Source organism: Meleagris gallopavo, chromosome 4 (genome assembly GCF_000146605.3).
Source record: "Meleagris gallopavo isolate NT-WF06-2002-E0010 breed Aviagen turkey brand Nicholas breeding stock chromosome 4, Turkey_5.1, whole genome shotgun sequence".
Classification (NCBI taxonomy): Eukaryota; Metazoa; Chordata; class Aves; order Galliformes; family Phasianidae; genus Meleagris; species Meleagris gallopavo.
This window is the reverse complement of record NC_015014.2, coordinates 65,082,707-65,096,621: the sequence shown is the minus strand read 5'-3', so window position 1 is coordinate 65,096,621 and position 13,915 is coordinate 65,082,707. Positions and strand designations below refer to the sequence as shown.

General features: G+C 43.9%; 1 protein-coding gene across 1 annotated transcript in view; it reads right to left on the bottom strand.

Moving 5' to 3' along the window:
• The window catches only part of ATRN (attractin), a gene marked incomplete at its 5' end in the record, with an annotated part of 56,451 nt that extends 54,047 nt beyond the window's left edge, over window positions 1-2,404 (bottom strand). Inside the window, one exon of the mRNA XM_019615047.2 lies at window positions 2,298-2,404. Within this exon, the coding sequence (XP_019470592.1) occupies window positions 2,298-2,404 (107 nt within the window). The remainder of the gene's footprint in view (window positions 1-2,297) is intronic.
• Window positions 2,405-13,915: the final 11,511 nt, after the last annotated feature.

The following is a 13,915-nucleotide window of genomic DNA, read 5'->3' as shown; positions in this document are numbered from 1 at the left end:
TTCTTTAGGGAGTTGTTCTGTAGAAGAATGCCTTTTGGTAGGCACGCTGATCTTCTCCATGCCTTTGGAAAAAGAGAGGCAGGACGTCAAGGATAACGTCTCGCTGAAGGAAAAGTACAGAGAGTGCTCGTCTTTTCAAAACAAAGCACTCTAAGAAATTGTAGGGGGTTTGCTTCTATTTTAATGGCATGACAGCTGTGGAGAAGCGTGGAATCCTTCATCAATAAAAGCTTTAGAGCAGAAAGAAAGAATACCTACAGTAGAGCTAGCGACTCATTAACAGAGAGCACTCGTCTGCAGAATTGCAAGGCATGGGGCTTCAGGCTCAGACTCAGATGGGATCCCTGGGCTGGACCACATCTAATTTGCCTTTCCTTTGGGGAGAAGTGAGCAGAACACCCCTAGCATGAGGACACAGCACACACAGCAGCCAGGAGTGAGGAGCAGTGTGAAAAAGAAACGTGTGCTGTAAGGAACACGAGGCTTACTTTACATCTGAATTTATCTGGTGTCTTCAATTGCTTATTTAGCTTGTGCCTTTACTTGCTAACCTCAAAAGCCCTCTATATACCAGTGTGCTAGCACCGAGATGAAGGCACTTAGCAGAATTTAACAGCTCTGCAGAAACTGTTTTCCAAGTCCAGACCTCTCTGGGAATGTCACATTTGGCAGAGAGCTTGGGCTATTTTCACAGGGGTGCCTATTTCAGCTGTTTCAATCAGCGTGGTCTTTCTGTTTACCACCATCTTCTGACAGCAGGTTACAAACAACCAGAAGCAGGAAAATGACATCTCCCTGAATGTCTGACTACAACAGTACTGTCTCACTTCAGGCCTTACAAAGTGGTAGCTCTCCAAGAAGCCTCTGGGGATCAGCAGAGGCTGAAGGAGTGGTTATGGAGTTAATGTCGCCATATTAACTCCATAACCAGTACCATAACCAGTGGTTATGGTGACATTAACTCCATAACCACCTGTGAGTAGCATTTCCTTTCCGATAAGAACACGAGACAAATTATCCTCAGAAGGAAAAAATAAATAAATAAGAAGCTCTGAGGGTCATGTTGACTGTACTGGAATTGCAGAGACTGTTTTGTCTGTAATAATATCCTTTAAAAACATTTTTTTAACTTGTAATTCCAAAGCAAATGCATTTTTACTACCTGCAAAAATGAAGAGGTGTTGCCACTTAGGGCATCTCACTGGGAGCTCAACCACATCAAAGCACTGGGCTCCTCCCAGTTAACAGCTGGTGGTAGGTCCCCAGTTGCAGCGCTCTGGATGGATCTCTGGAACATCTTGGCCCTTCCAAACATAAGCTCCCAACACATTCAAAGGTAAATCAGTCATCCAAAATAAATGTCTGAAGTGGATGAAGTGAATACCATTCCACTCCCACCCACCAGGCATCCCAAAGAAAGAGAAGACTAAAGAAAAACATACCCCTGGTCTTTTATTAAGTTCTAAACATCCAAGATGCTGAGAGACCTGAGTATAAAAGGTGTTAAATGTAAATGAAGTAGTTTGTGCTCTCAGAAGACGTGATCCTATCCACAAACCACTCTGCTTATAGTGTCAAGGAACAGTATGGAACGTGATCTAAGATATAGCTGTTAATGTAGAGCATCATAACTGACCAACCAAAGCTATATGGACTATAAAGATGAATTTTACAGTCATGCTACTATGGAAAACACCCTTTATCTGCTGCCCCATCCATCAGAAGACAGTCACAGTACACACTATATGGGATGTTGCTAAAACCTCTGCAAGAGATCACTGCAAGCAATATAAAGATCAAATAAACAGCAACAGAGAAATAAAGAGAGGTCTAAGGGACTTTTCCCAGTTCAAATCTTTGCAAAGGTCTTCTGGAGTTCATGTGAAAAAAAAAAATAAAAATCTCAAGTGCAGCATTACATAGACTGTCTCTCCATGAGCCTGAACTGTGTTGGTTTTTCTTTTCATACTGCCTAAAGTTGAATACGGACTGAATCCTGACATGGCCCACTACAATAATGGTTGAATTAGTAGTAAACCTTTATTTACTTACACAGGTGCATTAATTCTGATTTTCCACGTGGTTTCAAAGCGAAGCAGATTTTACACCAGGAAGCCATAAATTCAGGAAGCAATTTGCACAAACAGTAACAACAACAAAACAAACCCATTTTCCAAGAATAACTAAGTGCTGCCCTATGTAGTTTTAGGAATAGCAAAAAAGAATTAAAAAAAGGATGATGAGATCTAAAAACAAAAGCAACACTGTTTGCAAGCAGAGCTGTTGATTCTACTCACCTTCCTTCAATTAGCCAGGTGCATTTTGTTTTGTATTTGTAGTTTCCAGGCCCATCCGTTACGTACCCTGAAGGTTCAGTGAGTCTGTAAACAAAAAATAATAAACACAAGCATTAGTCTTCAAAATTACAACATTCATTAAGGATATCCTGAATTTAGAAGATCTGTCGCTAGGTTTTCACCTTCTGAAGAGCCCTTAAAAGCAATGCAACATGAATCAATTGGGATTTTCCTGTTCAAGTCTACATGCTTTCTGATGACTGTCCTTGGAGAACGAGTTAAAAGTGCTGGTTTTTCTACCAGAAAAGCCTAACTCAGAGACTGGAAAGAGTGACCAAAGACATGCAAAGGTTGCTTTCACATCCTCATTACTCGTATTGGAAATTTAACAGCCAAACACACATACAGTGGCACAAAAACAATCACAGAATCATTAAGGTTGAAAAAGACCTTTAAGATTCCCAAGGCCAACGCCAGCACATCCCCACCATGACCACTAAACCATGAACCTCAGTGCCACATCTTCACTGCTCTTGGACCCCTCTAGCGAAGGTGATTCCACCACTCCTTGCACAGCCTGTGCCAGTGCCTGACTGCTATTTTGGAGAGGAAATGTTTCCTAATATCCAACCCAAGCCTTCCCTGAAGGTAGCAACACACAGGCTTTGGCTATGACTTATCTCCTCCATGATTTCAACATTTTCTCCAAAGATCACAGACAATTGAGAGGACAACCACATTATCTAAAAGGTAGCAGAGGCATTCAATTGGAGTTTAGGACAACAGATCCCTTCTACCACTTGGCTTCCCCAAAACCAGGCACTCAGATCTCTGGCCTCAGCACAGAGACCCATGGCTCGATGACAAAACCAGGAGCCACACTCCCAGCTCAGAGAAATTAATTATCAATTCCAGATCAGTTTCACAAAATGCTCAAGTGAAGCAAAACCCATTGAAAACAAATCCCCTGAGAAAGATGAAGGGAAACAGAAGGAGCACCTGAGGACATCCCACCACCATGTGTTGACAGAGCATTGGCACTGGAGGATTCCTACCCAGGGATGTTACACACCCCATCACCAGCACAAAGCCTCCTAGCAAATTCCATTTGTCCTACTTAGAACAGCTTCAGTCAGACAAAAACACTCTGAAAAATCAAATTTGAAAGAAAAATGAAGGAAGGAACCAAGACCAGGAGATCCCAGAAATGATAACTTGGAATCTTTTGCTTAGTTTCTTTCTGGTGATCCGTTAATGTTATCATCTAGTATTTTGACCAGGTCAAAATAGTTGTTCAGCATCTTCCCTGTTTTAGGTTTACACAAGGTTCATTACGATAGACACTAGAAAGTTTTTCACCCAGAGGGTGGTGAGGCACTGGAACAGGTTGCCCAAGGAGGTTGTGGATGCCCCATCCCTGCAGGCATTCAAGGCCAGGCTGGATGTGGCTCTGGGCAGCCTGGGCTGCTGGTTGGTGACCCTGCACATAGCAGGGGGTTGGAACTGGATGATCATTGTGGTCCTTTGCAACCCAGGCCATTCTATGATTCTATGATACTCACACCACATTTTAAGGCTTCAGTATCTTTGAAAATTCAAATTACTTATCTACTGGCATGGAATTTGCAAAAACAGATGGAAATTTCTAACTGTAGAAAACAGCACCTAGTCCTTTTGTAATATGTAATAACCATGGAAGGGTAGGAATGAGACCACGTCAGTGCTTCAGTGCTGACAGCACTTTGCATGCAACCAAGAGCAAACAGACTCTGGAAACCTGAGCAAGTCTTGCATGCTGAAAAACAACCTTATGCAACCTGCCAAGCTCTCAGAGAGCCTCTGCTCAGCAAACTCCTTGAACAACTTTCTCTGGCAACAATTATTAAATCATTCACCACTGAAATGCCATCGAGAGCAACGCTACAAGAAAACAACCCTTAAACACCAGCCGTGTCTGATTTCAGAGCATCTCAGCATCCATATCATTTATGATCATATGATGGCAAAAAACAAAAACGATCCACAGGATTTTGTTAAAAAAAACAGATAAAAATAGAATAACCAATCCTATTTTCTTGATATGCTGTTAAATACCTACCTGTAAGTTACTGAGATTCCTTGCAAAGCTTTAGAAGCTGCTGCCACTACAGATAACTAAAGGATATCAAATAATAATAGTAAAATCAAAGTTCAGACCTCCAAAAGGAGAAGAAATTGGAGCAATGTCTCACTGCTGGGGTGGGTAGGATGCTGTACAAACACTGGAAGAGATATGCTCCAAGGCAGATAGAAACAAAAAATAAGCAGTACAGCCTGGAATTTTATCTTTATATTCAATACAAGAAGCAATATTAATCTCCATCTCTAGTTAAAAAAGCAAACAAACTCAGTTTCCCTTCACATCACATGATGCTGCCATGCTCAGTACTTGTGAGCACTGATAACCAGGGCAGATACTGGTTTGGTTTCATATCTATGAATTTCCAGATATGGCTTTGAAAGGGAATGGGTGAGTAACAGGGAGGAAAAGCACTCCAGGAGCAAAGCAAAGGCCTTGAGACATTTCCACGGTACTTGCAGGGCTATGCCCACAGGGCTGCTCTCAGGATGTACACCAAAAAGAGTCCTACACCCGTGTGCAACCTGCTGCCAACACCACCAGGGTTTGAGGTCTTTTACCCTGCTTCGTGCTACAGATGGGAAATCCTGAGAATATCATAGAATTGCTCAGGTTGGAAAAGACCTTAAAGATCATTAAGTCCAACCGTGACCTAACCATACAACCCTAACTCTAATCATAGAATCATAAAGGATGGAGAAGACCTCTAAGACCCCAAGGTCAACCCCAACCCACCCCACTGACCACATCCCTCAGTGCCACATCCCCACAGCTGATACTACAGTTTGGACACATCAGCTTACCAATGCCTCTAGCGTGGATTTGAGAAGGATCTTATAGCTCCAAGATTTAGCTTGGAGAAGAGAAGGCTGTGGGGAGACCTCATTGTAGCTTTCCAATACTTGAAGGGAGTGTATAAACAGGAGGGGGAATGGCTGTTTGTGAGGGTGGATAGTGATAGGACAATGGGGAATGGTTTTAAAATGAGACAGGGGAGGTTTAGGTTGGATATTAGGAGGAAGTTTTTCACTCAGAGGGTGGTGAGGCATTGGAACAAGTTGCCAAAGGAGGCTGTGGATGCCCCATCCCTGCAGGCATTCAAGGCCAGGCTGGATGTGGCTCTGGGCAGCCTGGGCTGCTGGTTGGTGACCCTGCACATAGCAGGGGGTTGGAACTACATGATCATTGTGGTCCTTTTCAACCCAGGCCATTCTAGGATTCTATGATGTATTTTCCACCAGTATTCTCAAGTCCTTGAATTTACTGTGCGTATTTATCATTTTATTGCTCAAATGCAAACTCAACTCCATACAGTTTGGAGAGGCACCAACTCCCATTTTCCTTGGCTAATTGGACAGCCCATGATGGTACTCTCCAGAAGCACAACTCGGCCTGAAGGTGCTGCACCTTATAGAAAGAAAGCAGCAAAGTCCTTCAGGTGCTCTCTATGATGGGTGAGCACGGTGGAAAAATACACGCAGTGCAAAGATAACGCTTTTAGCAAATCACAGATAGAGCACTGAACTCCTCCAGAGCGACGACTTTGACTTCAAAACCACCACCACCACAGTGGAAAAACTCGTGCATGTTTCTGGTTAAAAAGCCAAGATTTTAAAATAAATATCAATATTAGCACGAAGGGCTACCATTGCTACCACTGCTCCTCGCAGCTGATGTCGATTCCTCACTGATTTTCACCCAGGCTCTTAATAGTGTCAGCAATGCTAGATGTGTGTATTTGTTAAATAGAAATTACTGTGCACTGACAAAGTCCCTACAGAGCCATGAATTGCACAATGAGGTGAAGACTCAAAGCTGTTTTCTAATTACCATCTAATAAATCTAAACAGCACCAAGGAGCTCGTAGCTTCAGAGTAAATCATTTTTTGAGGTTGTTAATAGAATTATAGAATATCCCAAGCTGGAAGGGACCCATAAGGATCGATGAGTCCAACTCCTGGCTCCACACAGTACCACCCAAATTCTGTATTCTTTCCAATACACTGCAACATTAAAGGTACACTGCATGCTGGCAGTGAGGTGTTGAATATATTTAATTTTGCCTGAGATTCTCAGCAGATCTCATTGGTTTCCATTGCTTCACAGAATCACAGAATGGCCAGGGTTGGAAGGGACCTCAAGGATCACCAAGCTCCAACCCCCTGCCACATGCAGGGCCACCAACCTCCCACATTTCATACCAGACCAGGCTGCCCAGGGCCCCATCCAACCTGGCCCTCAACATCTCCAGGGTCGGGGCACCCACAACCTCTCTGAGCAGCTGTTCCAGTACCTCACCACTCTCACAGTAAAGAATTTCCCCCCGATATCCAACCTCAATCTCCCCTCCCTCAACTTAAAACCATTTCCCCTCATCCTGCAGTTATTGCTTACAGTGTGACAGAAGAACTCCAGCATTCCCGCCTGAGATTCCTTCTGCTAAAAACAGAAAAAAAAAAACCCACCCCAAAAATCAATTGCTCATGCTAATTTTGAAGTTGCTAAAACTAGAGACTGATGCACACAGTGAGTTTTCCTCCTCTCTCCCCTCTCTTTTCCAACAACATCACAATTAGAAGCCATTGTTTTGGGTTAATTTGAAGTTGCACCCAATAAAGAGAGGGCTGCTACAGCCTATTACAGAACAATGGTATTCTACCCTGAATTGATTAACAACTTAGCTTTGCTCATTTTCTAAAAGAACACCAAGTAAACACAAAAACCACACACTGATATATCCTATGGTTTCCTACATGTCCCAGTGTATGGCCATGGAAAGCAATCAGCCACAAGCAGGATGAAATGGTTTTAAACTGAGACAGGGGAGGTTTAGTTTGGGTATTAGGAAGAAGTTTTTCACTCAGAGGGTGGTGAGGCATTGGAACAGCTTGCCCAAGGAGGTTGTGGATGCCCCATCCCTGGAGGCATTCAAGGCCAGGCTGGATGTGGCTCTGGGCAGCCTGGTCTGCTGGCTGGTGACCCTGCACACAGCAGGGGTTTGGAACTGGATGATCATTGTGGTCCCTTTCAACCCAGGACATTCTATGATTCTATGAAATAAAGAGAGAAACAACATCCATGCATGTATTTCATGAATTTCTAACACCTAAGATCCCCACACTACACGTACAGCTCAAACGAAATCATTCTTCCATACTTTGCACAGATGGCATCATTGCCAAATTAAGTCTGATAAGGATTTAACCTAATCGGTACCCAACCAAAGAACACAAACAACTCTGTGTTCTCACAAAAGTTCTGCTGATCTCTCCTCACGGTGGGCAAACTCATGCAAGAGTTTGTTCTTCCAAAGCTTTCGCAGTCGGTCCTCCATGCTGTTACCATTTCTGCAATAGGTTCAAGACAGCTCTACCTGTGACTTCCAGCACTCCAGGGCGTGAACTTCAGGAAGCCCAAGACTGTGTCCTTCACCCCTGGGAGGTGGATCTGAAGGTCCCAACCCCACAAGACGACACTCCTCAGCAGCCATCTGAACTCTCCATGCTTCTCTGCCTGTCTTCCCCAAGGAGGTCAAAGAGGAACGAGCACCTTCTGCACTGAATGGCACCTGGCTTCATCCTGCCTTCCATGGTTCTGCTAAACTGAGGGTAAAGAGCTGTCTTGCTTCAAAAAAAACCACAGTGACTGACACAGTTAATTTAAGACAGGCAACACAGTTTCTTCAAAGGAGAGGTGAGCTCTGCCCTTCTGTGGGACATTTCTAAGATATGAGAGGTGATTTCCTGGCTGCTGATCAGAGATAAGGGCAGAGCCTGAAAAGCCCAGCAAGGTCTGAGAGAAGAGTCAGAGAAATTACAGCAGGTGAAAGATATCCACACAGCCACTGATGCTAAATCCCTTTGTTAATGAAATATCTGCCTGAATCCAACAAGATGCTGAGCTCCAAACAAGCCTGAGTCGATGCCTGCAGCCTAGGAGAGATCAGAAAGCACAAAAGCTCCTACAGGCTTAAAAATCGTGAAGTCACCAAGCTAGAAACCAAGTTATTTTCCAACACCGCCCCTCTATGATTGGCACCAGGCTCCCATTCCTGATTTCTGTTCTTCTGCTGTCACCAAAAACAAATGCCCCCCAAAGCTGTCCCATTTGAGGCTGCCTGCTGCCACTGCCTCTGGCCTGCTTTCAGCATCAGGGCTGATCTCAAACCATGTCCTCTCCTCAGCCCAAATAAACCAACCCAAGCCTGCAGTTCTTCCCAGTCGTCTCATTAATCCCTTCAAGTTTCGTGTGTCCAACCAACTCTCCTGCCAGGGAGGGGAAGAAATTTCAATGATATTTCATCTGAAAACTCACTTTAATGCTTTTCAAACATGGTTTTAAACTGAGACAGGGGAGGTTTAGGTTGGATATTAGGAGGAAGTTTTTCACTCAGAGGGTGGTGAGGCACTGGAACAGGTTGCCCAAGGAGGTGGTGGATGCCCCATCCCTGCAGGCATTCAAGGCCAGGCTGGATGTGGCTCTGGGCAGCCTGGGCTGCTGGTTGGTGACCCTGCACACAGCAGGGGTTTGGAACTAGATGATCACTGTGGTCCTTTTCAACCCAGGCCATTCTGTGATTCAACTCCTCTTTATGGAAGACATTTGCTTCCTCTCTTACTTACAACTTCTATTTGCAGGCTAAGGATATTATATCCATCAAGAAATTGCATAACAAATCACATTACCCAGGTCATCATTCAAGACAACAGAAACAAAGTTGACTTCCCTCCTCCAATGCCAATTCAAGCACTGAAAATCCATGCCAGATCCCAAAAGACATCACCACTTCACCACTTGCACAGGTTACAGACACTGCAATAACAATGGCATGAGGAACGTGCTGTAGCTGATGTTCTAGCTCCTAAATTGGTCTAGCAACTAACGTCAAATTGAGGTCATCTCGTGTTTAGATTCCTATCTATCTGTATTTCCTACCCTTCTACCTTTATTTCCAGCCCCATCTCAGATAGCACATGGCTCCGTTCCGTGCATGAGCTCGGGTCTCTGTTGACTTGAATATCCAAGCTGCTGTGTAAATCCAAATCTTATCAACTAAATTCTTCCCATTCAAACTGACTGAGGGAAAAAGAAAAAAAACAACAATATCACTGTTACCCCACAGAATCCTCTTTTTTAAAATAAGCAGTATCTTGGAGGTGCAGATTTCTGCAGCTTTGCTCTGTTATCACCATTATCCTGACGCCCATCTCTGCCTCCACAGCTCAACACCAACCATTCAGCAATTCTGTGATCCCAATCTTGATTCAGTGCTTGTTTTCAAAACACTCTCTCCAGTGTCTGTATTATATGTGGAAATATTTCCATGCTGAAAGGCCCTTGGATTCCTCTTTTTGAAGCCAACCTTCACCCAGCTCCTGTACCTGAGACGAGAGCCGTGCAGGCGGTGTCAGCTCCAGCAGTTGTCTACGAAGCTGGTCTAACAGTTGCTCTATGCTTTCCCCATCTGTTCACAAACCCATTTATTGGCTCTTGGCCTACTTCTTTGAAATGAAGATAATTTAGCTGCAAGCGTTCACCCTGCCTAAAACGACTCAACTCCCATCATTCGCCGTGGGCCTGGAGGCTGCTGGATTGTAGCAATAACAAATAGAGCTGGGGCATCACACAGCATCTAACCTGGCAGAAGAAAAGGAAGAGAAGTATCCTTAAGAACAAGAATCCTTACAGCCTTTGGCCAAGAGCTCTCACAGTCTCACCCCACACTAATTGCTTCAGCATCACCCCAAACTGAGCTCCCTGCAAGAGGAAAGTACGGAGAAAGGACGTTATTCAAAGAGAATCATCAAAGGCTGATGATGAAAGAGCTCCTGAGCCAGACAGGTCTCTTCAAGGTCTGCCACCAGATGATCAAACAAATGCACTGCACTATCCAAGATCCTGCCTGGCTTCATGTAATATACAAGGTATTCAATGTAAGCTAAGGGGGTGAGGATCATAGAACCTATTCAGATTGGAAAAGACCTCTAAGATCTCCAAGCCCGACCCATCCCACCTGTCACTGACCACCATCCCACTGTTCTGGAACACCTCCAGGGACGGTGACCCCACCACCTCCCTGGGCAGCTGTGACAATGCCTGACCTTTCTTTTAGAGATGACATGTTTCCTCATATCCAACCCGAGTGCTTTGTTATCTAAATTCATCATCTGGTGGAAAGTACAGAAAAAAATACAGCAGTGTACTACTAAAATTCTGATTAGAAAATAAAGATGAAGCTAATTCTAGGCAAAATTCTACATCAAGAATTTCTGCTTTTATCAACGAGTTCATCCATCCAGGAGCTCTAACTTGTCTAAGGGTAAAATACAATCTGTGTAATTTTAACAGAAACAAATCAACACACACTTTTGGTCTACACAGAGTAAAGATACCTACAGAAATTAGTCCAGATCTTGCTAGCTCAAAGGCTTAAGGAAACACGAATGATTATAGAATCATAGAATGGCTTGGGTCGGAAAGGACCTCAAGGACCATCAAGATCCAGCAGAGCCACCAACCTTGTTCCAGATGAGCAACAGGCACATCAATATTCTCTCCTCGCTGAAGAATCCTTGATTTCAATAAGCTCTCAAGTCACCATTCCTACTCTTGAGCTCAGGAAAAAGAATCTGTTGGTGGTACACGTACTGTACTGTGAATGAAATCGGGCTGAGCTGCTGACTTCAGCTTCCAGCCAGTGTCACACTGAAATGAAAGGAGCTTAAGCTCACCCCCGTGGAGCAGAAGACCCTCACCATCCAGGTCCCTTTCAGTCCAGCTGCAAGCTTGCCTACATCCAGCACTGCTGATTTCTAGGCCAGATGTAGAACACAGCAACCAGCAGCAGCACTTACAGAAAGCTAAAGCCAAAGATCAGTCATTTGTGGCAAAAAAAGGAAAATGAAAATATTGAGACATTCTATAAATAAATATCACAACCCGACCCACTTTCCTAATGTGGGTTTGAAATAATTCCTTTTATTTCATCCTGACATACAAAAATTTCCAAGCGGTGTTACCTGCTGGGAAATGCTCCTAAAAGAAAAATAAAATAATAAAATTCATGCAAGTTAGCAAACACTTTGGTGTAGAGGTTAACATCCACTCGGTTCTGAGCTGCAAAAAGGATTTTGATGCAGATATGCAGGTGTTGATCACAAAAGAAATAAAACACAGACATCCTAAGATCCAGAGAAGGTTTTGTGAGCCTACACAATGCCAATCCCTAACACATTTAAAGCAGTCTTTTGGCTGCAGCCATGTGGAAAAGGTCATGTAAAGTGCAGGAGATCGATAGGGAAAGAGGAATCCAGGCTGAAACACGTGCTTGGGGCAGCCTGGATTTGTTTACATTGATTTGCTGCTGCTTTTACTGAATATTCACAAGAGCTTTTACACTGATGACGTGCAGGAAGCCGCACAGGTTTCAATTCTGCTCCTTGACATCAGTGATGCACAAACGCAGCTTTTGACAACTAAGCATCCAAAAACAAACTTGGAAGAAAACACCATTTATAAATGAAACAGATTAATAGTACATCCAAAAGCCTATTTATACCATCAATAAGCTGAGTGTTCTCCAGGATGCCACGTGTAGCAGGAATAGCACAAAATCCACGGGAGCCCAAATCAGCACTGTGCATTAAACTTAAACTTGGCAAAAGGAGTCATCAAAAGCATGTATGTCTGTGCTGTATGGGGATATAGTTGGCCTCAAAACTTCCCTTCAAGTGCATTACCTGAAAGAGTACAAGGCAGAATAAATAATAAAATAAAATAATAGAATAAAAGGATCGTCTTGGAGATGATGGAGAAGAGAAGGCTCTGGGCAGCCTTCCAGTTACTTGAAGAGAGCGTATAAACAGGAGGGGGAATGGATGTTTATGAGGGTGGATAGTGATACGACAAGAAGGAATGGTTTTAAATGAGACAGGGGAGGTTTAGGTTGGATATTAGAAGGACATTTTTCACACAGAGGGTGGTGAGGCACTGGAACAGGTTGCCCAAGGAGGCTGTGGATGCCCCATCCCTGGAGGCATTCAAGGCCAGGCTGGATGTGGCTCTGGGCAGCCTGGGCTGCTGGTTGGTGACCCTGCACATAGCAGGGGGTTGGAACTGGATGAGCATTGTGGTCCTTTTCAACCCAGGCCATTGTGTGATTCTGTGATCTTGTCAACAAGATACACACACACACAAGGAAAACAAGGTAGGGAAAAAGCACGTAAAGAAGTAATTTCTTATCAAATGCAACTCCAGCACGTCTGTGTATTAACACCAACCTGCGTGTTCAACTGTGAAAGAAATCTTACTCCTTACAAGGTCTGTGAAGTACAGCTGTGAAAAAATCCAGATGTGCAAATGCTTCTGCATGTGGATTTTTATTAGGGAACGTTAAAAAACTGCTGAAAATCCTCTGAAAGATGAACTCTATGAATGATCTGCAAATCCCTCGTTTACTTGCCACTGTAGAGGAGCAGAATTTTTGATATGATGCTTTTCACATCCAGTAGATGCAAGTCCATTTAGAGTCTATACTCAAATACAGAGCAACAGCCATAGGGGCACCAGGCACAGACTGGAACTCAGGAAGTTTCATTTGAACATAGGGAACAGCTTCTCTCCTATGGGAGTTGTACAGCCCTGGCACAGCTGCCCACAGGGGTGAGGGACCCTTCTTTGGACATATCCCAACCCACCTGGATGCTTCCTGAGCTGCTTCAGGAGGGGAGTTGGACTGGGGACCTCCAGATGTCCCTTCTAACCCCTACAGTTCTGTGATTCTGGCTTAAGGAATGGAGAAAAAAGGCCAGATTTGATGTAGATTTGATGAATTCAGCTCAGTGCCTTAAATCAAAACTTCTACTGCTGGTAATAGTGATTGAGCCACACTCAGCTCAGTCCACCAGCGAGCCTCAATTTTTCCACTGACATCCTGTGAGAATGAAGAAAGCCCACACTGCTCAAAGCATCACTTTCTATTAAAGAGCTTAGAAAAATAAATGAAATGTGAACAGTGCCCAATAACTCAACCGATCTCCACTCCATGAGAAGACACAGATTGATTTACAAACATCAGAACTCATCCTCATCTTCCCTGGGCCTAGCAAGCATCAATGCCTTGACATTGGCATCCCTCACATTGCTACAAGTGTTAAAACAAAGAATACTGAGGTTGGACAAGAGCTCTAAGATCCCCAAACCCAACCCCAACCCATCCCCACCACGCTCACTGACCACATCCTTCAGTGCCACATCTCCACGGTTCTGGGACACCTCCAAGGATGGTGACCCCAACACCTCCCTGGGCAGCTGTGCCAATGTACTCCAAATCAGGATCATTAAATTTGGATCACTGTGAGAGCTTTCCTAGTCATACAAGACAGGTATTTAAGCCCAGCGCTGCTTCCTTTGCTGGAATGCAGGAAATTGCAAGAAAAGCTTAAAAGAAAAAAGAAGAAAAAAAGAAAGAAACTAATCACCACTAAAATACATACCTAAT